Source organism: Aquila chrysaetos, chromosome 13, assembly GCF_900496995.4.
Source record: "Aquila chrysaetos chrysaetos chromosome 13, bAquChr1.4, whole genome shotgun sequence".
NCBI classification, from domain to species: Eukaryota; Metazoa; Chordata; class Aves; order Accipitriformes; family Accipitridae; genus Aquila; species Aquila chrysaetos.
In genome coordinates, this window is record NC_044016.1 from 22,315,011 (window position 1) to 22,340,509 (window position 25,499).

General features: G+C 41.2%; 1 protein-coding gene across 4 annotated transcripts; it reads left to right on the forward strand.

Annotated features, from left to right (window-relative positions):
• The first annotated feature begins 5,971 nt into the window (after positions 1-5,971).
• Positions 5,972-24,460, forward strand: FAM98A (family with sequence similarity 98 member A). Of its 4 annotated transcripts, none has more exons than XM_030035246.2 (9): positions 5,977-6,081; positions 6,278-6,356; positions 9,345-9,493; positions 11,079-11,213; positions 14,083-14,267; positions 16,601-16,681; positions 18,050-18,166; positions 20,847-21,014; positions 22,582-24,460. In XM_030035246.2, exons 2-9 carry the CDS (start codon positions 6,304-6,306, stop codon positions 23,338-23,340), a joined length of 1,647 nt encoding a protein of 548 aa, XP_029891106.1. In that variant the 5' UTR covers positions 5,977-6,081; positions 6,278-6,303; the 3' UTR covers positions 23,341-24,460. The 4 variants fall into 4 exon arrangements, with proteins under 4 accessions (XP_029891107.1, XP_029891106.1, XP_040984336.1 ...); XM_041128401.1 differs by having other exon boundaries at positions 6,000-6,072; XM_030035247.2 differs by lacking the exon at positions 9,345-9,493 and having other exon boundaries at positions 5,972-6,081.
• The last annotated feature ends 1,039 nt before the right edge of the window (positions 24,461-25,499 follow it).

A 25,499-nucleotide genomic window follows, 5' to 3' on the forward strand; every position in this document is an offset into this window, starting at 1 on the left:
GGCCCTCAGATTTGGGAATATGACAGTCAAACCCAGCAGATGCTCAGCAAGCAGGATTTTAGGATGAGCATTGAGTTTGCTGTAACAAGCCCATTCTCTTTGCTGGCTTTTGGTTAATTTTCACAGGAGCTAAGAAAATGTTATCTGGAACTGCTGGACTTCTGGAATCCTGTTCTGAGAAGGTGAGTGCAGATTTGCATGACTGGAATGGTATCTCTTTTTCTTCTCTTTGGTATGAGGGCACATTCTTTTCATTATTATTAATGTGATTAATCAGTGAGGCTTTTTCTATATTCTTAGTGGTTAAACATGCTGTTCATGGGTATGTCTGTAATTTAAGTTCCTTTGCCAGCATCCAAGAAGACTGTGTATGTGTGGGTGCTTCCTTTCTCTTGATTAAACAGTATTATTTTAAAAACAAACATTAAACTTTTATGAAAAAACACTGGATCCTGAGTGCTGTTTGTTTAAAAATTATTCTCTAAAGAGGATTAAAAAAGTGCACTTCAAGTTATTAATAGTGGTATGAGAGGGTGCTAGATCCTGAAGCTTGTTGATTCATAGGGCCTTTATGGCCCTACAGTAACGTAGTTTCTACATCTGTTGGAAGAGCTGCTTAAAGCAGGGAAAAAGGCTTTTTAAAACTCCTATCTCTATACTTAATCTGGAATCATCTGGCTATTTTTAAACTCTGCTACCATGTTAAATTATTCATGCAAAATTTTTGTCTCATGTTCACAGAAGTCCCTTGTTAACTCTTTTTGCAATTATTTCACCTGAGGGAGATGGTGCTATGTTTCATCAACAAAAGTGTCCTGACAGTAGCTACCAAGCATGTAAAATAATAAAGACAAACAACAGACAGCCTGCTTTTTTGCATAGATTTATCATAGCCATTGATTATTCTAGAAAATAATGTGTAAGAGTTTGCTTTACAGTAGGTTGATAGGCTCATCCTGATTTACATGTGATGAAAAAACACAAACTAGTTTGTTGCTGCTGCTCAGGGAAGGAGAGCATTTTAGAAATATTTATTTTCCCCACACAAACTCCACACAATGCTAACGTGTTTCCTAGCAGTAGTGCTTGATAAGTCTTACCCAGCTATATAATCTTAAGTATTGAATTGTCAGCTCTCAGCTTGCTGTTGTGTTATACATCAACTTTCCCTTTCTCCTTCCTTAATTTGCTACTGCAGAGGCTGACCGGTAAACTAATTACCATAGCACTGACATCCTTTGGCTAACAGAGGTGTAATCCAGGGATGGATTCAAACACCCTGTCAAGAAGAGACTGCCTGTACTTTCATCCCTTTCTTCAGTAATCAAAGCAGCAGAGTAGCAAAGATCCAGCTACTCTAGAAAATAAAATAAGCATGTATTTCTGCTGATAAGGTATTCAGGAACATGGTACAGTATAGCTAGTGAAAAACATAGCTGCCACACAAAGGCTGTGTTTTAACCTTGTTCTTTAGCAAAAATTAGCTCCTGCCTGCAGTAGGAGAGAGGTGTTGGTTGGAGTTGCTAAACCTGGTAGCCTGACAGAGGTGAAGCTGCCTGCAGCTCTATCTCCCCAGGTCCAGCCAGTAGCAAGGCTGAGTGTGTACTCCCAGTACGCACACACAAGCACGTGTATGTGTATACACGTGGCCAGCCATGCAGATAAACACATATAAAACCAGAAAACGGCACTTCTGCAAGTGGAAACAGGACCAACAGCATCATCCTGTTCCCTTCTCTGGAATTAAGGTCCTTGGTGGAACATACAGACATACATACAACATGGGTCTCTCCAGTAACTGGCCTTAGATGCTCATTTATCTAGTAGCTGGCCCTGGATCCTTGTTCTTTCCAGCTGCAGACAACTCCGAGGCCCACTGCCCCACTCAGGTTGCTGGTACTCAGACCGCCTTGCATCCACAAACACGGGCACACACAGACTATGGATCCCTTCAATAACTGGCCTTAGGCAGTCCACCCTGTAGCTGGCCCTGGTGCCCTCTCATCTCTAATCCTCTCAGGCAGAACGTGACATCACAGCAGTAGGGACTGAAGAAAGTCTGGAGAGCTGAAAGCAGTCGGAAGCTGGAAGAGTATTAGGGGAAGTGTCATACGTGCTTGTCCTGCTCTTGATCTTCCTATGGTATCTGGTTTTATTTAATACTACCAACAGGCTATTCGGCTAACCAGAGCATGGTCTGAGCCAGAACTGATGTTCCTAGATACCTGGTAAATACAGATATATGTCTGGCAGCCAGTGGACTCTTATCTGCAACACAGTGGCTGGATTCTGCTGCATCCAGGCACTCTGGAAAAGCTGCAGCATCCTCAGAGAAATTAGTAAAAAATTTGATTTTGATATAAAAGTCATTAGCAGCACTTTAACATGCACACTGCACCTTGTAATGCTCAAATGTGTTTCATGCTGTTCCACAAGTGCAGATTTCACGATGCCTCTGTCATGGGGATTTTTGACAACCACAGAGCAAACAGGCAAGACCTGAGCTGGGGTGGTGTAAATGCTGTGAAAATAATTTTGCTGTAATTAAATAATGCCTGCCTTAAGGTTGTCGTCTTTGGCCAGGTTTGCTATGGAAGTGAGGTTTAAACCATCAGGGTGTATATCTTCAAACTCAGTGACCCATTCCAGGCAAGTTCAACAAGCCTCCTCCACTCTGGTGGCAGGTCCTTTTGGTGCAAAGCTGAAGGAGGGGCTGCAACATCAGCTCACACTTTATTAGATGTGAGAGAATCTGCTCAGGAGGAAGTCCTTTATCTTCAGTCAGAGCTCACTTCATCCTGGACACAAAACCCAATCAATCACAAAAGGCAAATACACAGGAAACCAATTGTCTTTGTTAAATGACAACTGGCATCAGAGCAGCGGAGCACTTCACACCTCAGAATAAATATTTCTGGCCGCTGTGCAGCCCCAGGCCATGCAAAGGCTGCCAACTTTCTTAACCTGTATCTCGCAGCCTGAGAGCACCTGACCGAGATCCACCATACACATCCACATCTCTCCAGCACTAAGGGGGCCAGAAGGGGTTTACAGGGATCCAACAGACAGGACAGCAGCAGTCTGGGCTGGTTTGGTTCTTCCCATAGGGGAAATTGGTATTACACGGCTTTTCCAGTGCTGACACAGCATAGGGAGTCACGTACAGCTGAAGCCAGGATGCTGGAGTGAAGTTGCCTGAGGACCATGTGGACTCCCAGAGCTACAGCTCCCTGCAAGTGAGGGTGGGGAGGGAAGGAGCTGTAACAAACCCAACCAGGGAGAGAACAAACAAGGAGAGCTGAGCTCAGTTCTGCAGAGCCTTTGGTAGCCCATGGAAATCAGCTACCCCAGTTACAGCCCTGGTGTGAGCCGACAGCCCAAGTGGCTGCTACTCCCAGAAGTAACTGGTCTGCAAAGCCATGGATCTCATTGCCCAACAGCAAACTTCTTGGGACAAGATTAGTTTGTTCGAGAAGCACTTGCATGCAAAACAAAAACTAACTGTACAGCATCCAAGTGAATTTCTTCTAGAGGGGCCAGGATGCTGCACAGTTGCCATTCACACCTGCCATGCCTCTAAAATTAGGGTGGTGAAAAACCCTACATAGCTAGGAAAAAAATAATCACAACTGACAAGACACAGAATGACAAAGCAAAGCTCTTTTCCCTGTCCTCAGGGAAAATTGTAACTCCCTGCTCCAGGTTAGCATCACATCTCCAACTGTTCTTCCGAGCCACAAGATCCGTATGGTTTTCAAGAAACTGCTGGTTCCCACAGCACAGAGAGGAAAATAAGGCAGTTGTGGAACTGAGCGGTACAGACTGGAGAGGATGCCTTCCACCTTGTCCCTTCCCTGCCATATTGCCATGACTAAATCAGAGAAAAATAAACAAAAGGCAGATGTTAGCTGGGCACCAAGATGAATACAACCCATCTCCTGTGCCTATGCTTAGATAAGTCATCTCAGTAGTGTCAGTATAGAATTTACCTGCAGTAAATGTAGGAGATGACAGCATTTCCATTAAATTATTAGCACAAAATCCTTGCTTCTCAACATGTGTAGATTCACGAGTGAACACAGAAACAGTCTCCATATATGAAAATTATTTTTTCATGTACTGCTTGCTACTATGAATGCTTTTAAACCCTATGTTTAGTCCCTGTCTGTGGGCAAGAAAACATGCAGGTTCAGAAATAAGGGCTAAACATTATCATGACCAGCAGCAGCAACAACTGAGGAGCAGGGGCAGACTGTGGACATACTGCCCTGCTTTGTATATTTCCAGCTGTGCAAGCAAGCCGAACCCAACCAGTACATCAAAAAAGTGTCACAAGCCTTCAGCTGCAGTGTTGAATTTGGGAGGGAAAAACCCAATCCCCCAAACCCCTGACTTGGACTACCCACCCAGGCAAGGCTCCCAGGCAGAACACCTGAGATGCTTTGAATAAACCCAGAATGAATGGACTGAAGGAAAAGCAGGGAATTCTTACAGCCAAGTTTAGCCCAGCAGTGATAAGGCAGCTTGCCAGGAGCCTTAATCTGTTTTTGTTTTTTAAAAAATGTAAATAGCCTACGGTTACCCTTTACCAGCCGCTATACAACTAGAAGCAAAGACACAAAGAAACAGGAATGCCCATACTATTCCTTCCACATTAAGTTTTTAGTCTTTAGGAGGCAATTTTCCCCTAAATGTGTAGATTGACCTCTTTCTAATAGCAGAATCGGTGACTGAGCTGCCTGTTAGTGAAGAATTTCTTCTTTCTAGCCCTTTGAGGTACTGTTTCTTTGTCCTCCTACCTATCTTGAGGCTATAAGATCCCTCCTTATTTGACGGCTGCTCTTCCTCATTATACCTGCCAAGGGCAATTTCATGAAGTACAGGCAGCCAGGACTCCTCTGCCGGAGCATCAGCTCGTTGCTGGTGACGGACCGGGATTATTTTTGGCACAAGCGCTCTTGGCTTTCCCTGGCATAGCCTAGCCGTTACAACATACTCTGCTCTCTTATGCATGCTTCCTTTTTAGTACTGATGTGCTTTCTGCGGGACTGCTGCATCCCAGGCAATATGGCAATGCTGCCTAAGAGAACTACAAAGAGCAAGCAAAATCATCCTCTACAATCCTGTTAATTGAGTTTTCCATTATTAACGATGCATCTTTACACACATGCATGGCATTCCTTCTGAAGATGCTGGCAACTGAAATAAGTGAACGGTGTTACACCCCTCCCCTGTCCCCAAAGTTCAAAATAATTTTAAAAAGGTGCCAGAGGATTGCCTGAAGGAGTTTCACCATCAGCACAAAGTCGGGCAGGCTCTGGTACGGCCAGCACTACTTCAGCGCCCTCAAAAGGCACATCACCAGTAGGACACCGAGGCACCGCCGCAACCGTTGCCGCCGGGGCACAGGCCCCCGCCGCCTCGACAGGGACAGGCCGTTACCCACCAGTTCGCGCAAACCCGTCGAGGGAGAAACGAGACCCGCAGAAGCAGCGATTTCAATTTATTGATTTTATCCGGCCCCCTTCCCCCCGCGCCTCTATCCGCCGCCGGGCCTCACCCAGCAGCGGCGGGAGGCGGCCCTACGGCGGCCGCGAGGGTCCCGTCGGGCACGTGGCCATGCTGGGATTTGTGGTCCCGGCAGCACCGCTGGGTCCTCCTGGGCGGGGAAGCGCGCGCTCACTGACGCAGCTTGACCCTTCTGCCGCTCCGTCCCCCTCCGCCTGTTGCCACGGCACATTCCAGCGTGGGTTCCGCGGCGGGGAGGGGGTGGGGTCCTTCCTCCGGAGCTGCCCGAGGTATCGCCTGAACAGAAATGTGGGATCCTTCCCTCCTCCCGGGCTTCCTCCCCGCCGAAACACCCGGCGTCCGTCCTCGCACCCGCGTCTCCGTTTAGCAACGCTGCCTTGGCGCCACGGGTAGGCTGAGACCGCCGCGGAAGGAGGCCTCACCGATCAGGCGTGGCGGTGGGACGGCCCGAGAGAAGCGGTATGAGGGGTCAGGCCGGGGACCTGCTCCTCCCTCCCTCCCCGCCCTGACATGCCAACCCGGCAGTCGGCGGCGCAGCAGCGTGCGAGCAGCGTACGTGGGGCCGCGGGGGCGGGGGACGGGGACCGGGGACGGGCGTGCGCCGAGGTCTCCGTGCTTCCCCCGCTCCGCAAGGCGGGGGCGGGGTGCGACCGTTGAGCCCCCGCCCGCGGGGCCGGGCCGGGCTGAGCCGGGCTGGGCTGGGGGCGGGCGGCGGGTACCGTGGGCGCTGAGTCCCGCTGTCGCGCAGGTTCGTCCCCCGTGCCCCGCCGCAGGATGGAGTTCGAGCTCCTGGAGAGCGACGTGCTGGAGTCGCTGGAGGATCTGGGGTAGGTGCCCCGGGGCCGGCGCTGGCGGGGGGGGGGAGAGGTTCTCGGCGGCCGTTGGCGGGGCCGTGGCGTCCTCGGGCGGCCGGTGCGGGCCGGGAGCAGGAGGGAGGCGCCGGTGTGTGTGTGCGTGGGCAGGGGGGTCTGCGGCCCAGGGTAGAGCTGCGCCAGCGTCAGCCCCTGGAATGGTCCCTTTTCATCAGAGCCGAGGTGCCGCCCCCCCGTAGCGGGGCTGGCGGCGGTGCCGGTTGGGCTTGAGAAAAGCACCACGGCAGTTTTTTAGCTGTACGGCCTTGGCAAACATTTTACCTCTTCCTGCGTGCTGATCTCGATTCTTGTGATGCCATCCTATCGGTAACCCCTCTGTTCAACAGAGTGGTCCCAGCTGAGGGTGGGGAAGGGGAAAAGGAAACTTTTTAAGAAGAGAAGTCAGAGAAGAAAACTTTCAGGCTTCATACTTAGTGAAAAATAATAGACAGCAAAAAAATTGTAAATGACAGAGTATTTTTCCCTTTTTTTTTTAACATAATATAGCACAGGAAGCTTTTGTTGTTTAAACCTGTTACTCTGCCAGAGTCAGTAAGGTTATATAAACATGAAAGGGAGAGCAAGGAGAGTGTGCTCTACGGTAAGTTTGCATGTCTGTAAACTGTTGAGAGCTCAGACAATAGGCAGTTACAATTTTACTGCTGCTGGTTCTATGCAAACAGCTGTATTTATTCACATTGGCCACATTCCCATAAATCACTTTGTGGCTAGAGTCATTATGCTCCAATAAAGATTATATTTCAGGGCTAAGATGGTTCCAAAGCTTGAAAAATAGGTTTCTGTTTTGGTAGGTATTTCTCCAACTGAAATGCAAAAAGGTCTCTGCCATGATGCGCATACCGTGATCGGCTTCTTTTTTCTGCCATATGTTTAAAAGGTTATTAGTGGCTTGAAGGGATTGTGATTTGTGCTCCTGATCTGTGTAATTATAGACAGAAAGTGTTGCTGTTGATTGTTGACATAAATAAAGTGAACAATGAAAGCAGATTAAAAAATAAGTCATATCAGCCAAGACTGGCAACAGTGATTGAAAAGCAAATTTGGAGGGAGAAAGACACGGGGCTTCAACAGTATTGGCAACAACTGGGAAAACTACTGCATGTGACTAAATGACTTCTGTTTCCTTGTGTCTGGAAAGACTGGGGTGTTTGAGGTTTTAATCTTTGGCAGTAGCTCCATGGTCCTTCACAGTTCAACTTATTTTTTCTAACCAGATACTGAAGGCATTTCTAATATATTACTTGATTATTTTTTTTTAATAGCATTGCACATCAAAGGGTTGTTTCTTTTGGGATTTGTGCTCGAGGTGCTCAAATAGTGGCCTCTTGCCTTGTAAGTCAGTCTGTTGAACTATTGAAAAAGTAAACAAACTGGAGATCATAATGTTACCAAAAGAGGAGTGTAGCTCTAGAACATGTGCCATTGGCAGGAATGGAAGGAAAAAGCTGCTTGCAGTCAGGAATCTGCAAGTTGGATTACGGGCCGGGTAGATGTGTAGCTGAAGTCATAATTATCAGAGATAACACAGTAAAGATGTCATATCTGTCAAAGAAAAATTCTAGAAAAGGGGCCTCTGATGTGACCAGTGACTTAAATCCAGATCCTGCCAAAGCAAAAGGCTTGTCATCACTTCCTTTCTACTTTGATCTATAACTGGATGTTTCTATTCCAAGTCCCAGATGTTCCTATACATGTGTAGGTCTGAAATGTCTGTGGGGTGGGACTTAGGCTTGCTCTAATTAGCCTGTTGGAATTGTCTAGCCTACTGTGGTAATGTAGTAGAGTTGTAATACGTCAGATTACAGTTTCCCACCAGCTGCTAGTAGATTAACTCTGTGTGGCTAATTGAGCTGCTCTGTGAGGTAAAAGTTATTTTTGAGTGTGGCTTCTTCATTTTGGTTGGATGGAGTAACAGGCTGTTACAGTAAAGACCAAATCCTTTATACGTGATGTTAAGCACAAGAACAAAGTGTGGAGATTAACATATTAATTTGCTCTTTGAGAGATTTTTTTTTTTTTTTTTTACTTCTGAGGTTTGCCAAGAGTTGACTGGACTGACTGGGTTGCTGTGACATAGCGGGTGACTATACCTGGAAGTTCGAAAGAGGGAGTTCAGTTGATTATGCTCACTCTTGGATGTCTTTCTGTTTTGGGTGCAGTATATCAAAATAATACTGTGCATTTTTTCTTAAATATTCTGGTAAGCTCTGACTTTGTGCTTCTACCTGGTTAATAAGGCAGCCTTCTCCCTACTATTCCTCCTCCCCCTGACAGAGTATCAGTACACAGATGTCCTGAAAACTATGTCTTCTAAGACCTGATCTGTAGACTCATGCTTTCTTATACTAGGCCTGATCTTGGCTTGTTTACACAAAGAGCTAATTCTATTTATTTTTCTTGTGCCCACTTAAGAAGGTAATTTTTCAAGAGAGGACATTGTTTTGCAGATCACTTTTGTAACAATTGTATCAAAGGCTTTGTTTTGTGTGGCAACCTTTTGATACATGATAGGAAATGACAGAAAAGATGCACTAGTTCAGCAGTAATTATTCAATGTACTGTAAAGCAGTGCTCAAGAATGATACTTTGAAACTGCAGTTGCCCTAGATAGCTATATTGTAAGTAACATATTAAAGAGATAGAGGCAGAGAATTTGCCACTGCATGTGATAACATTCTCCAGGATGAAACCTGTGATGATGATATTTTGTGACACAGTCTCTTTGTCAGTAAGCTAATGTGCATGGAAATGCTGAGTTCACTCAGATGTTTTCAGTGTGCTTTTTCTTACAGTTCAGTGCGGGAATCTTATCAGTTTAGATGTTCAGCATTGCAGATGTGATGAGGGTGTGTTTCTCAATATGCATACAGCATAAAGTAAATCTATCACAGGACATCAGTCATAGCAAATGTTAATAAACTGTGCTTTTGTTTTACTTGTCAGTTACAAAGGTCCATTGTTAGACGACGGAGCGCTGGCTCATGCAGTCTCTCGTGGAGCCAGTTCCCCTGAATTCACCAAACTCTGTGCTTGGTTGGTATCTGAGTTACGGCTATTCTGTAAATTAGAGGAAAATGTGCAGGCAACTAACAGTAAGTAGCCATAACTCTAGCACAAACGTGCACTTAATGTATGTTCTTGCATGCCATAAAGATTTGGGCTGACAACTGCCAAATTTGTTGTACCAGGGAGCATTGTCTGTGTGCTGTCAGATTTTGGATATTTTCCACCTGAAACTTGCCTAATGAACAGCCAGTAGAGATTGAAATAATAGTGAGGCTCAAACAGTCTTTGTTCTGAAATTAGCTTTTTCTTTTAATTGTTCAACCAAAGAACTTTTTTTAAAGTTCTTGGATGGATTTAACGAAACATTAGTGGTTTTTTTTTTTATTAGATCATGAGAATACTTTTATTTCAATGCTTCTGTTTGTAATTTTGACGTAAGAAATACCTACTGTTCAAGGAAACATTCTCATGACTACAGTAACGATATTTTCTTTTTATTTTTGGTTACTCTGTGCTTACTATGTATTTTTCCCCCTTTATGAAACACTCTCTGAGAAGGAGCCTGAAAATGTTTGTTTGTTTGTTGTTTTGGTGGAGGAAGCAAACCTTAGTTTTCAAAAAATGTTATTTTTGGTCAACTGGTCATGACATTCTACAGATTAAATTGGTATGATAACCTGTACTTCTGAATATCTAATGTATTAACTCATAATGCCTTTATGAACTTAACTTTCAATCTACTCAATGGCCAAAGATTGCTGCGTTTCACCTCAATAGCTGTTCTTTTCCTCTTTCTCTCTGTTTTTGACATGTCCGTCCTTTCTTATTTGAGTGTATTTGACTCCCTATCTCTGTAACAATACAGCATTTCACCTCTTCTAGCAGTATAAGGTTCCTACTATGTTTTGTGTAAAAATACAATCCAGAAGTACTCTAGCACCTATTTCAAATTCTTTAAACACAGTGATAGAAACATTTTATCTGTAGTACCATCAAGCCCTACCTTCATTTTGTGGGACTTGAGTTTATAAATAACAGACATTTTGGGTTGAAGTCCCTTTTCAAATGAAGAAAAACTGTTACCTCTCATTAATCACTATTTTTTGCATAACTTGGCTTAACAAATTCAGATTAGTTTCACTAATTTCTGACACAAATATCAGTCTAAGCTTTGATTTACATGACCTGATTATTTTTAAAGAATATTGGTATGAAATAAGATCATTTGACAAATATGAGCTTACAGGGAGAAGTGGTAAAAGCATGAGAGCTCATAAACCATATTATTCGTGACTTTGTCAGAACTATCTAATACATTTGTAGTGGGAAAAGTTAGTTGATACTTAAAATACCCCTGTAAAAGTTGTGATGTTTTTAATGTCACTTTTCATTGTAGAAGTTGCCAGTGGCTCTCTGTTGTAGCTGGGGAAAGCTGTCAGTGAAACATAATTTTACAATAATGAGGAATATCATGGCTCCAAGTAGGTTGTGCTATGTCTTTGAGAAACTCAAAGAACACATTTGGCTTCCATTAAAAGCAGGGTTTTAATGTTAAATAGCAACTGGAGCAAAGCATTTTTTTTTTTTTTTTTTAAATATCTAATTCATTCTACTCACAGCCAGAGATACATGTATTAGGTGTAAAGAAATTACTATTCTTTTCCTTCTAAGGTCCAAATGAAGCAGAAGAATTTCAACTTGAAATGAGTGGGTTGCTGGCTGAAATGAACTGTCCATATGCATCATTAACATCAGGAGATGTGACAAAACGCCTTCATAATCAAAAGAACTGTCTCTTGCTGCTTAGTAAGTTAGAAGGGTGCTTGCAAACAAATCTGTTTTTGTGCAAGAATCATAGTATTGTTTCTTACACTTAATGATATATTGTTTTGTTTACCACAATGTATAAACAGTTACCTAAAATGATGAATTATTTTCCCCTGTAATTTATAGTGTCAGAATATTATACTTTTGGGTCTAATAAACTTACCAGTCATTCTGTAGCCAGTATATGATGGAAAATATTCTGAGTATTAACGTTTTTCACATTCACTAGCAACAGGCCTGTCCTATTACTTCTCAGGAGGTACTCTGAAGAGGGAATAATTTGAAGACTTCTGCCAGGATTTAGCCACTGAACTTTGTTTAGAAGGGTTGTAAAAATGACAACTAACACCAGATGCATCATCGTTGTGGAGCCCCCACCATGATGACTTGCAAGGTGCAATAAGACTTGCATTTTCCTACACTCTGACAACGATTGGAATTGTTGTGAAGAAGAGAAAATGTTTTATCCCAACTCCTAGTTCTTCTGATCATGTCCCTGAGTAAATAGCTTCAATGTTGTTTTCTGCTGATTGAAAATAAATTAGCAGTAGCAATGGTGATGTCTTCCCTTTACTTTTCCCCCAGCAGATCTCAATACCTAAATTGGTTTTATTCCTGCTTAGGAAATGTTAAAGGAGAAGAAATAGTACTTCAGTTTGGAAAAAGTGTGTGATGTTGATTCATATTTAAAAAAAAAAATTTTTACAAGTGTCAGAGTTAGAAATTGTAATACTAATTTTAATCTGATCTTAAATTCAACATAATGTTTTATTTGCTTCCTCAGTTGCTGCCAGTTCTTTAACTTTTCAAAACAGAAATTTAGTTATGCCCTCAGCTGCGATGTAAGAAATGAATTACAGAGTAGGTTCCAGTATTTCAACAGTAGGAGAAAGATGAGTAGTAAGACTTAATCTGAATTTGTTTTGATAGCATGTTCAAAAATGTCAGGTGAAGTGAGGTAATAATTGCCTTTAAAATATTTTGTAGCTCAAACAGTCTGCCCTTCAGCTTATTCTCTGTAAGCCAAGCCATTTAGTAAATTTGGCTTGTCTGTGACACACAGTTTACCCCAGAGGTCCTCTGTGATGTACATTTTGGTAATACAAGGCCTTGTTCAGAAGCTGGCAGGAATACTGTGTTTACTGTCAAATATAGAATTGAAATAGATGCCAAACTCCTTTTTTGTGTACCGTGATAGTTGCATAGCTTGCTTTACCTACATTAAACTAACTTATTAGATATCCTGTTGTATGGGAACCATAAACCCAGATTTTTTTCAGAAGAAACAGAATAACCCTCTTTAATTGAATGCCGGGTTATTTTACATTTTAACAAAATGCAGCACAGTTTGTCAATTGGAAGATGTAACAGTATTGCTGTGAGAGGAAAGCACCAAATAAACATAAATAGTTAGATTGCCTTGGTGTTCAGCATCACTAGGATACAATATTAAGTACTGGCATCTGCAAAAATAAAAAGTACAAGAGTTTCAGGTTGGTTCAGAAAAGGTCTGCAAAAAAGAATCACTATCTGGAGAACATCTGTGTCTCACAGTGATACACTTAAAAATTTCAGTCTTTGTCAGAGGAGATTGAAGGTAGCTTGAATGTAATCTCTGAATTCTTGAAACAAAATTCTGCTGCTAGTTTCTTTTTCAGGAGGTCCTAATGGGGTGTAAATAATTGAAAGTTGAATGTAAGAAAAATCTATATGAAGTACCATTGAAAGAACTTACAAAGGATTCTTCACTGCTTTGCGTATTAAGAATGTTATAATTCATAAGGTGTTCTGTGTCTTTAGCAGAAGACATTCTAGAGATCTAGAAGAAATTCTAGAGATCATTAAAATGCTTTGTTCTTTTCTTAATCTTTTGATCTGTCCCAATTTCATAGGTGGTAAGCTGCTTTTGTGTAGCCATGGGTTTATAGCCCTGCTCACAAGTCTGTCTTTATCAGTGCAGTATCTATTTTTCAATCCTTTTTTTTAGAAATAATTATTTATGTTACTGTTACGGTCACACAGTATGATTCATGATAAAAGTATTGTTAAACCTGTGCATTTCTTTCAGTTCAAACCTTGAATTTGTGACAATCACAAGCAAAGGCTGTGTGCTAAATTTATATGACTGTAACCAACACCTAATGCTGAAATTTTGGGTGTATACCATGTTCAGAAATTGTCATTTTAATATTTTTTGTTTGTTTGATAAAGGAGTTGTAATGTGGTGGTAGGCTTTTGCAGTTCTGATATTGAAGAGCACTGCAGGCATTCTAGCTTTTATTTCATCAGTTACTGCCTTCCTTTCTGGAGTTATTATAAACCTGAATTCTCAATAGTACTTTTAAAAGTGGGGGTTTTTTTCCACTCTGCATCTTGCCTGGGGAAGTAGAGGAGATTCATCCAACATTTCACTTCTCTCTACTCATTTCCTTGCTTTGTTTCCTAGAGCCTCAAGGAGTGCTTGCTTGTCTACCTTAAAGTGCATATCCAAGTCTCTCATCCTGCTTATTTCCATGTTCCTAGTCTCCTATCTTTGCTGGGCGAAGCCTGAAGGAAAAGAGCTGTGCTCTGTTGAACTTTGTGATTAATACCGGTTGGAATCATAGGGATTTTTTCCAGGCTTTAATTGGTTGTATTAAACCTTTCCCCTGTTTGTTGTGTTTCTAGCATTGAGCTCAGTGCTTGTTAGAAATAAGAGTGTTCGGTGGATACCAAAATTATAGCCCTAACTCTTTCTAAAACAGTCCATTTGCACATTCGTTGGTTGTAAGCGCTTGAGTTCTCACTGGTTCTAAAATAATTTTAACTCGGCTATATCTGATGCTGAAATCTAATTTTTCTTACCCAGCATACCTCATCTCAGAACTGGAAGCTGCCAGAATGCTGTGTGTGAATGCCCCTCCTAAAAAAGCACAGGAAGGAGGTGGCAGTGAAGTCTTTCAGGAGCTAAAAGGCATATGTATTGCTTTAGGCATGTCCAAGCCTCCAGCCAACATAACGATGTTCCAGTTCTTCAGTGGAATTGAAAAAAAAGTAAGATCCAAAGGAACAAAACTAGAATATTTATGATGTTACTGTTTTGATGGAAAATAGTTCTGCTACCAGGGAGATATTTGCCTCTTGTGAAACTCCAGTGTTTGAATTGTGAAGGAGAGTTAATGTGCTTTACTGAGTATGCTAAGAGTCAGGATTCTGAAAATGAATTTAAAGGCTTTTTCCATGCCAAGGCACGAGGTCAGGGACTTGCTATCATTGCCTTACGGGGTGAGGTATTTCTTACTCTGCTGTAGGTTTTAATGTCATCACCTGTTGCAGAAGACATGGAAACTGCTGAGCTTAAGCCTCAGGAAGAACATTAAGGAGAAACATATTCCAAGAAATACACCTAAACAAATTTTTACAGGAACCTACTGTTTTAAAAATGTTTAGGTTAAAAGCTGTTGTAACTAAAGTCAAGTTTACACCTTTTCCCTAAGGCTTCATTGGTTCTGTTTATTTTTGTTCCTTTACATGTATGTGTTCTCCAGGTTGTTGTGGGTTTTTTTAAAAGAAATTTACTTCTGTTTGAGTAATTTTTATAAAACAGAAAATTGAAGTGTAATGGACTGTCCAGTGCACAGACCAAAGGTGGAGGACAGAAAGTTTTTAAGTTAAGTAACTTAACTTGCAGAATAGGGGAGAGAGAAGAGAACCTTTGTGGACTTTAAAGAACAGATATGATTACAAAGCTCCCCAAAATATTTCAGAGAGGTTTTTTGACTAACCTTTTAGTTGTGTTGTACTTAAATAAATCCAAGTAACTGAAAATAGTGCTTCATTTCTTTGCAAGAAATCAGTTTGGATTGACTTGTTTAAGAAGAGGAGGATGGTTTTCCAGCAGAAGTCCAACGTGTAGAATGGAAGCAGTTTGTTTTCTGATTTTGGCATTGTCATGGGCATTAAATAGTTAGATAAGAAAACTGTGCTTCCATTTTCTAGAAAAGGTAGAAAATATTCATAACAATGAACACTGCTAGCAAGCTTTGCTGGTGAAAGAGACTCTATAAAAATACAGATTACAAAGTAGATCAAAATCTTTTTAATCTGGGAATTCTGTTATGCTTTACTAATAGACTTTTCTTTTACACTGTCTTGCTTTAAAGTCGAATTTGCGTACACCTTGCAAAATCGTTAAGGTTAAATTACCGTTACCTCATTGATTTATATCCATAGGTGGTTATACTAAAAAAAAAAAACCTGAACAGTCCTTATAGCTTAATAAAATACATCAAGAATTTCTAACCTACAGGGTTTTTTAGAAATCATATATAGCTGTGGTACTTACAGTCTGAACACTTCAGATGTTGGTAGTATTTGAGAAGGAAAAAGTAAATCTGACTAATAACTGAAAAACTTACTTTACTTTGCAAATGAAAATACATCACAAAGTTGAGCAAAATGTGAAAACTTAAATAACATAGAGTGAAAATTTTACTCGACTGTAAGATGATAGTTATAACAAGAGATCACCCTGAAGTTTCCTTGTTTTTAAAAAGTGAGTCTTAGAATGGCGATATTCTCATCTAGCATGTGAAAATCAAGCTACCTTTTTTCTTCACATATACATAGTACAGTTTGGAGTAGGATCTTTGTGTAATTGACTCTCTCTGTTAATGATCTACCACATTAAAAAAAGAAACTGCTGATACTTCAATGAACTGCTGCCTCTGCTACTCTGAAAGCACATGGTTTTAAAATCTTCAAGTTAAACAAATTGGGCTCAGCACCTTTGGAAAACCAAGTCACTGAATGTGTTAAATCAATTGCTGGAATGAACAGCCAAGGAAGTTGAAAAATGTGGTTTGCAGCAGTGGAAAAGTGAAGTTTCATAACTCCAACCTGCTTTGATCCAAGTTTTTGTCACTGCTACTCCATTTCTTCTGCCTGAAGTCCTCAGAAATTTTGAGATGGGAAAGATAACCTAAGTTGTGCCCAAACTTTTAAAATGCAAGTTAAATTTAAATTTTCATATTGAAGATTTTCTCCTTTTGATTGTAAAGAGGGGTCCTTCTTTATATCGTGTTACATTTCACATAGTCGTAATACCTTTTTGATACAAGTGTGGGGGTTTTTTTGAACTAAAGAGATGATGTGTAGAATAATACTGCTGTCTTCAAGGGGAGCTGTACCTCATGGAATCTGTCTATTTTAACTGTAGATCTACCCAAAAGAAGTGTGCTTGGTTCTCTGTCCCAGAGAAAACAACTTGATATTGGAGGTTGCTCTGTCAAGCCTATGACCGTCCAAGAGTCCTCTTCTGTAATTTGAATCTTGAAAAGCTTATTTTTTTTTAGCCAATGCTTATATTTTTATATGTCTCCTAACAGCTGAAGGAAACCCTAGCAAAGGTTCCACCTAATCATGTTGGAAAACCTTTATTGAAGAAACAACTGGGACCAGCTCACTGGGTAAGTAGTTGCAGGTGTTAGAGCCCATTTCCCTTTTTCAGGTATATAAAGTATTGATCTTGATTCTGTGTGTAATGTTGCAAAATGATTTTTCTCATCTCTTTCTGAAGATAAGACAATTTCTTGCAGTATTTTACATATATGTTGGTACAATAAGTGTTCAGCAACTGATAAGATCTTAGGTTCATTAATCTATATGTCCAGATGCAGGCAAAAGTTTTCCAAAATAAAGGAGAATTACGGTGGTGGTGCTGACCTGCATACTTGTGCAGTAGCTTAAGCCTTCCTCTCCTGCTCCTTGCCAGCACTGTCTGTGTGACCTAGCCTTGCTGAGATGGTGTCACATCCCCTCCTGTGGCTTCTTTCCAGCTAACCTGTGGGTCTTCCCATCGTTTCCTCCTCTCTTTCTGTCCTGCTGGAGTAGCCTGCTTCCTTCATAGCCTCTTCTCCAAGAAGCAGTGAGTGTGCAGGTGGAAGCTGGGAGAGGCTGTACACCCAGGTGGCAGAGGCACAATCATCTCCAGCTGGGTTTTGTCACCTGCTGTTCTAGAATGATGGTGCCTGGGTTAGATACTGCTGCTGCACCAGCACAAAGCTATGGCTACTGCTGTGAGACTGCGAGTCTCTCTTGTGTCTCTTGCTTAAGGTTGAAGCTCTTCTACTCCCAACAGTCTGCTTCCTTCAGTGCTTGTATTGTTGAGGCTGAAAGTGGGCCCCACAGCCCCCCTCCAGCCAGGCTTCAATCAATACATAAATAATTTCCTTAATGGTGCATATCTCAACTGTTGCTCTGACTAGACCACTGTCCGCTACCAGGTGCGTTTCTAGTGATGGCTTTTTCCAGTAGGGCACTGTGTTGTCTTGTCTGTATGCAGATTGTGCTTTAATCAAGATCCTCTTACAGTACTTTACTTACTTTTAGTCCTCTATCTTTGCTCTGTCTTTGTCCTTAAGCTTACTGCTTTTAAAGAAGGCAAGGACACCCTGGTCCCTAGGACTTACATATGTCCTTGCATCTCCTTCAACTTGTTGCATGTAGTATTTTCTCACTTTTGCTTCTCTGTCCTGGTGAGTGTTGAGAAATGCCTCAGCAGTTTGTGCAGTTTTTATGTCCCTTCTGAAGAACAGGCAGCTGTGCTGTTAGAAATAGTAGAAGGCTGAACGTGAGGATAACAGAGCCTTTGAAGCCTTCAGGAAAATAGTGTCAGCAAGCATTACTTGCTGTGAGCCCATTTGACAAGGTAGATAATTGCAGGCTTAAGCCCTGCTTAATATCTCTGTGTCTTATTCTCTTCCATCCACATAGTTTTTATGTTAAGTAGAAACATTTTATAATCTATAGGTTATGTTTGCAAATTTTTGTTTCAGGAAAAAATTGAAGCAATTAATCAAGCCATAGTCAACGAATACGAAGTCCGAAGAAAACTGTTAGTCAAACGTTTGGATGTAACTGTGCAGTCCTTTGGCTGGTCAGATAGAGCTAAGGTACAACCAACTTGCTGTGAAGTTCTAGTTGATGGTAATGCTTTATAATAAGTATCTCTGGAAAACTGCTTCATTGTTTCATCCTTCATGAGTAAGAAATAACCACAGAAGTTGTCTGGTTTTGGTTTGAGTTTCTGAAGAAGTTTATGACAATGTAAGATGACTAAAAAAATTTTACTGAAAACTGATCTGTTGGATTTTAAAACAGTCTAAAATGAGAAGATAGACTGTGTGTAACTATACACCAAAGCCAAAACACAGTTAAATAGGCCACTGCATTCAGAGTACCATCATGTGAATCATTAAATGCTGTGTCTGTGTGATGGTAGAAACGCATCTTCCTGTTGACCATCCCTTAACTTACTTTGTGCTGTCCACAGTGATCAGATTTCCTTAACTCAAAGTGTGTCTGCAAGCACAACTCCACAGATGCACATGAGAAAAGCTGCTAAGGCACTACTTGTTCTTACCTCATAGACAGGGTAATATTTTATGTGCTTCTTTTGTCTTTGAACCGTGCAAATGGCTGTGACATGGCGTCTGTTCTCTCTGAGTATGTGATACATATTCTACTTTTAAAAAGAATTACATGGTTTCCCTATTTCCGATATTTCATAGTGAAAAAGGAATGACAAGATATAAAAAATAGTACATATAATTTATTTTCTAGGACTAAACCGGATCTGTTAACATGCTGTTAATTATGCTGCTGGTAGTGTTTGAGACTGAGTTATGATTCATGTGTCACAGTTTATCACTAATCTAGTGTTTTTTTCTTGATAAATGATTTATTAAAAAAGCAACTGTATTTTAATAATAAACTGTGACCTCTCCCATTTTCTCTTTCATCACCTGAGCAGGACTTCTACTGGTGTACTATCTCTTAAACCTTGTATTCTTCAGGTTTTTTAGTAGATGGTTGAAGAACTATCTGATTGACTGAATATTTTAATAGTGAATTAAAACAGGCAAAAGTATGGATTAGGTTATAAACCAGGGACTTCTAATTGTGTTATAGCTTTGGCATCCAAATCCATGTATGTTTGTTTTTTTTCCTAGGAGAATTCTCAGATGTTTTTGAACTTGACTAGCTACATGAAATCCTTTCACAAAACCCACACATTGTATATATTTGTTTATATCTATTGAAATGCAAATTAAATTTTTTAGGACCATAACAATACAAAATTGGAGAATGTGGCTATAGTATTCCATATGTGCAATACAGTTTGTTTTAACAGTAGCTTTTAGCAGTGCTTTAATACATGATGCTAACTTTTTTTTTTTTAATTTGAAAAGTAACAGAATACAGTAGTATAACTAAATAGTTACTTCTCCAGATAGTAGTAACACCAGTAAAAACTTTATAGTCTGTTATTAGGAGTTTTTTAAGTTCAAAAATGTCAAGTTTCACCTAAAAGAATAATATCATAGCACCAAAATACTGTGCTCAGAGCTCAGTCAAACTTGCCAGGGAAAAACATACTACTGCTCTGGTGAATACTGTTGCTTCTCTTGTCTTTAGCCAGCATCAGGTTAATGATGTGCATGTTTTCCTTAATTTTGAATAAACTCTGTTCAACTTGTAATATAAAAGCAGAAGCTTTTGGTTCTAGAAATTAATCACTGAGTCATTTTGAAATACATACTCTCAATTTTTCCCAGTTCCAGTTTTCTGCCTTTAGATGGCAAATAGGATTTTAAAATTTGCTCCTAAGTTCTTGCCCATTCAAGAGATTTGTTGGAAAACCTGGTTTGCCTGTCACCACTGCTGTCATTTGGGGTCCAGACAAAAAGCAGCCCTTTTGTCTATGTGCAGATTGCAATCTGGTTTATCCCAACTGCATGACACATTATACTCTGCTGATAACTGAAGATGGATGTAACTCGTGTATTACTCATGGCTGGTAGCACAGATTTCTGTTGTGTCTGTCAGTTGGAAAACTGCTGTCATACTTTTGAGGTGTTCAAAGAAACTGATATGGTTAATGCCAAAAGGCAGTAGAGGAAGAGAGAGTGCCTACAAGGCAAAACTGACTTGTAGGATCTCATTTCTAGCTTGGGCACTACATATGTGAGACAAAGGACTGAATTAGAACAAGCACTTGAGAGCTTTAGTTCTGCCAGTACCTCTTGATGGTTTGCCTTTGTGAAGAAGCTGACTGGAATGAAGAGTGTGAAAGAGTTAACACAGCCTTTTTCTGCTGATACAGTGCTGGAGATGGGGTGATGCTAGTCTGACTGGAATGGGTGTGGGGTCAGGGTGCAGGCATAGAAGGAGGTCTGGAGGCTGGACACAGACATGTTTCACTTTCAGTATCTTTTAGACATTAGCAGTAATTCATATAACTATGACACAATTCTGTTCTGTGTTTGGCTGCCTGAAAGTAATATGGTCTGCATGTATATATTGTTAATCTTAAAATTGTCAGATCAGTGTCTTGACAGTTCAGTCAGAATAGTGTTTCCTATATTACTTCAGAAATTTAATTTGACAAATGCTAGTTTCGTTGCAGTGATTCTTAGTTACAAAGTGGTTCTCACTGTTTTTTATATTAATTTTTGTTCTATTTGCAGTAGTGTCTTGTTCTTCAGTGTTGATTTGATTCTTTTGGTGAGGTGTCCCATTGCTTTCCTATTACTTTAGCTGATGGGGTTTTGTTTTTCTCCTCTCCAACAGAGTCAAACAGAAAAACTGGCTAAAGTCTACCAGCCAAAACGTGCCCTCTTATCTACTAAGTGCACTATTTCCATTGCAAATCTCTTGGCAGCTCGACAGGATCTGTCAAAGATTATGAGAACAAGCAGTGGGTCCATCCGAGAGAAGACTGCATGTGCCATTAATAAGGTACCTTTGGTGACAAATGGCTTGTTCTGTTATGAATATTTAAGTAATTTGAATGTAATAATAAATGCTACTTTTTTTAGGATTGTAAGTGGAATTTGGAAATAAAGGTTAAGAAATTTGGTGTTTACAGATTATGCATTGGTGCATTATGGTAACTGCAATTTCACCTGTTTAAGTTCAGAGTGCCCTTTCTTAGGGACAGTAAAAAAATGTTGAAATATCTTTGATTACTTTCAGTGGGAGTAAGCCTGCTCTGTCTTATCAGAATTACTGATGTCATTACACTGCTGCTACCAAATTCTGTCACTGTGTCTAAAATAACACCTACATTGTAACTGTGTTTCTGATCTATGTAAATAGAATGTACTAAGATCACAAAGCAAGGGTCTTGCAGGTTAGATTCCCCTGTGTACACAAATAAGAGATTATAGTCATGTGTGTAGTTTTAGTAATGACATAGTAGGAGTGTGATTTAGAATATGATTTAGACTATGCAATTTACCTTGTTTCAAAAATTATGATTTTGCCAGAGTAATAGGCTCACAAAGGTACATGTGCTAAACTTGAAGCTCAGTAGCTACGTACAGCAGTGTACTTGGTACTTTAAAACTTGTGAGTGTACATGCATGCCTTTCTGCCTTCTGGGTACCAACTGTATTTCAGGTAAAGTTCTAAGTAATTTAGGATAGAATGGTGGTGTGCTGATTTGACCACACCCTCTCCACCCCAAATAATTTTTGCACCTTTTTAGTGTAGTTGCAGTGTGGAATGTAAGAAATTAAGTGGGAAGACAGGTGTGACTGTACCATCAGACTGTATGTATGTTTTACTAGGAATGCAATACTGCCCTGCTGCTGATCCATATTCTGTTAACTTAATCTCCCATTATCAATATTAAATGTTTTCCAAGACAGTAACATAAAGTAACAAAGTAACGTGCTTGCATTGAAGTTTTTCTGTTATATCGTTTTAAAACTAGAAGCAATGCAAATGTCCTGTCACATTTTTAAGTCTTACTAAATTCTTAAAGTGACAGCATCCTTAGACAGCTAGACCTCTACAGTCTTGCTCAACTCTGATCAGCGCTGTCTGACACCTACCTGTTTGTTGGTGTGTAAGTTTTTGTGTGTCCCTACTGAAAAATAAAAATCTTTGCACTTTGTTTACCAAGCCAATGGCTTCTACAGCAATTCAGAGCGCTAGTTAGGAGAGAGACTGTGTTGCACTGTACTTGTGGTTGTTTGAGATTAGCAGTCTGCACTAGTAAACAGTTTAGTGAAAGACTGTATTGATGCTGCCTCTGCTGGTGTGCCTGCAGTTTGAACAGAAAACCCAGGTCTCGTGACTTGTTTTGTTAGGAGTGCTTCGAGTACTAGAAAATCCCTGTTTAATTTTTATTAATTGGAGACAAAGGTCTGTCACATTCAAACAGACAAAAGTTTGCTTTGATGAAATCCTCTGGATGTAAGAACCCTTGAGCAGCTGTTGTTTGTGGTGTGTATCAGTAAAAGTGACACTTCTGTGAGGTGTTACAACTCCTACGGCAGTTCTCCCTTTCCCTTTGCAGGTGCTAATGGGCAGAGTGCCTGACAGAGGAGGAAGGCCCAATGAAATTGAACCGCCACCTCCTGAGATGCCACCGTGGCAGAAAAGACCAGAGGCTGGTCCGCAACAAGGTGGTGGCAGAGGAGGAAGAGGTGGCTACGAATCCTCATATGGAGGGCGAGGAGGTTATGACCATGGGGGTCATGACCGAGGAGGAAGAGGAGGCTATGACTCATCATATGGAGGGCGAGGAGGTCATGAACAAGGAAGCCATGATCGGGGGGGGCGAGGAGGACGTGGTGGTTATGATCATGGTGGTAGAGGAGGTGGAAGAGGAAACAAGCTTCAAGGAGGTTGGACAGATGGTGGAGGTGGTGGCTACCAGGATGGCAGCTACAGGGAGAGCAACTACAGAGATGCAGGTTTTCAAACAGGTGGCTACCATGGTGGTGGTGGTGGCGGTGGCTACCAAGGAGGAGGCTATGGTGGCTACCAGTCGTCTTCATATTCAGGAGGTGGCTACCAAGGGGGTGGTGGGGGCAGCTACCAGCAAGACAACAGATATCAAGATGGTGGGTCCCACAGTGACCGAGGGGGTGGGCGTGGAGGAGGGAGGGGTGGCCGTGGCGGGAGGGGTAGCCGTGGAGGTCAAGGAGGAGGCTGGGGGGGCAGAGGTGGACAGAATTTTAATCAAGGGGGGCAGTTTGAGCAGCACTTCCAGCATGGAGGTTATCAGTATAATCAATCTGGCTTTGGACAAGGAAGACACTTCACGAGCTGAGGTTGCTAAAAGCTTTTGCTTCGTCAGAGCTCATGTAATAGAAACCTGGTTTCAGAGGCCTGGCTTAATTGCTGCTTTAATTAGTACAGGTTTGTATATGGCAGGTGGAATCTCTTTGGGTTGGATGTTTGCGTTGAGCAAAGTACAACTTTCTGTACACTTTTCCTCCGCACCCCACCCCCAACCTGTCTGAATTAAATATATCATCACTGCACCCTAAACATCAACTAATAGCCATGCTTTTTAGATGTTGGACTGGTTCCCTCTGCTCAAAACACTTTTGTTCTGAAACTACCTGCTGTCTTTGCCTTCCACTTTGATTTAGAGAAATATCAAGACCTGTCTGTCAAATTTGTCTATTATAATACACAATAGAACTTCTGCATTTTCCCCCCTAATCATTGTTCAATTACATGTTCTAAAACGACTTCTGAGTATCGCTTTTTGGCTTGCTGGCCTCTCATTTTAGTCATGAAGATGTACACACATGTGTGTGCATGCACAGTGCACTCCCTCTGACAAACAGGTTTTTTGTCTATTATATGAGCTCTACTGTGGATGCCATGTTCAGTAGCCTTATCTCCCGCTAAACAAAGTTTTTGCACCTGCTCAACATTGAAGACTGACCGCTGCCAAAATCTGCAAAGATCATTTAAAACTAAGCTAAATTGTGAACCGATAGTGTGTGTAGGCCTGTAGTTAGGTGTAGCAATTCAAACTGACCTGCCTCCATCCAAAACAAGTTGCTCCTCCTCCAGACCTAATTTTTACTTGAAATCAGCTAGAAGAAATGACAAACCGAAATTTATTTTATTTGCAAGTTAATACCACTGGCTCAGCAAATCTAGGGCAATTTGTTTTGGGGGCTGTCTTTTTAAAGAAATGCACTACGGCCTGGGAAGGTTAGTTCCTGCCTGGAGGAAGCCCTTTTATTATTGCTGCAGAAAACAAAGCCTGGCTGAGTTTGATGTTCTAATGTTTTTGGTTTTTTCTTTACTGAAAGCCACATAATGCTTCTTGCTGGGTTTTTTGTGTACATAAACATTGTCAAGCTGTGAAAGAAAATGGCTGAAGGTGTGCTGTTGTATAAAAGGTGAGCAATAAAAGTATCTGTATGTTCCCCCTGCTTTAGTTTCTTTTCCTTCTTGATAGTAAAAAGCAGTTGCTATAGTAGCTGGGAATTCATGGGGATTTCTGTCTGCTTCATTTATTTTACATTTTAATCTATTTTAGATGTAGTTGTCCCAGCTGTACTGTGCATTCTGCCCCCTGACAAGCTGTCAGAAGAGAAGTGGATGGGAGTAATTGATCTTCAATTGCTCTGAGTTTTGTTCTATTCCTCCCTCGGAACTGGTGTAGCAGCATGTAGTACTCTGGGGGGGGGGGTTGCTGTGTGAAGTTACTCTTAGGCTGTGTGAGTGCCCATCTCCCAGGTTATGCTCCTGCATGCCGTGTGAACATGGTATGCTGCTTCTGGGAACTCTCTTGATGCTCTCTAGCCTTGTGGAAAACGTAGGTTCTTGCTACTGTGCTCGGATCGCTGTAGCAGAGGCTATGCTGATGGCAGTGTCTCTGGCTACCTGAAATGCCGTTGGGGTTGAATCCAGGTTGATGCAAGCAGGAGGAGTTCCTTGGATTACAGAAATAACATGAGCATTTAAGAGAATCTGTGTAACGCTGGTGTTGCTGTAATTCAAGCCAATCATGTAAAGAAGCTGAAAAACATTGTTTAGAACTGATTTCCCTGTATTTCATTCTGTGATCAACCTGAAAATCTCCTGTTTAATTTATTGCGGCCACTAGGTGCTGCTAGTGATTCATAGGTTGGAAGTGAAGGTCTCTGTGAAAGGCACTTGGGAATCTGACTTAATGTCTCTTTTTTAATGTTTTAAACAAATTTAACAAGGCTGACGAGGGAAAGTTTCCTATATTGAATCTAGGTCTTTGAGGATCACCGATATAGATCTATCTCGGCATAATACAGTTCAAATGATATGTAAAAATGAATGTTGCTGCTTCACAAAGGTGTTGATGGTTTCTTGCAGCGGGATGCTCCAGAGAAGGTGTCTCCCTTGTGAGAGAGTAATACCTTGTGAGCATTAGCTGGTGACTAGCTGCATTCACAGAAAAATAATTAGTGGGGTTTTTTAAGAATTAAG

Bases quoted from the DNA above. Each gene is read 5' to 3' on its own strand.
- FAM98A (XM_030035246.2), top strand. From the start codon at position 6,304: ATGGAGTTCGAGCTCCTGGAGAGCGACGTGCTGGAGTCGCTGGAGGAT. The intron at 6,357-9,344 runs GTAGGTGCCCCG...TTTACTTGTCAG, and splicing joins GAGTCGCTGGAGGATCTGGG to TTACAAAGGTCCATTGTTAG. The intron at 21,015-22,581 runs GTACCTTTGGTG...TTCCCTTTGCAG, and splicing joins CTGCATGTGCCATTAATAAG to GTGCTAATGGGCAGAGTGCC.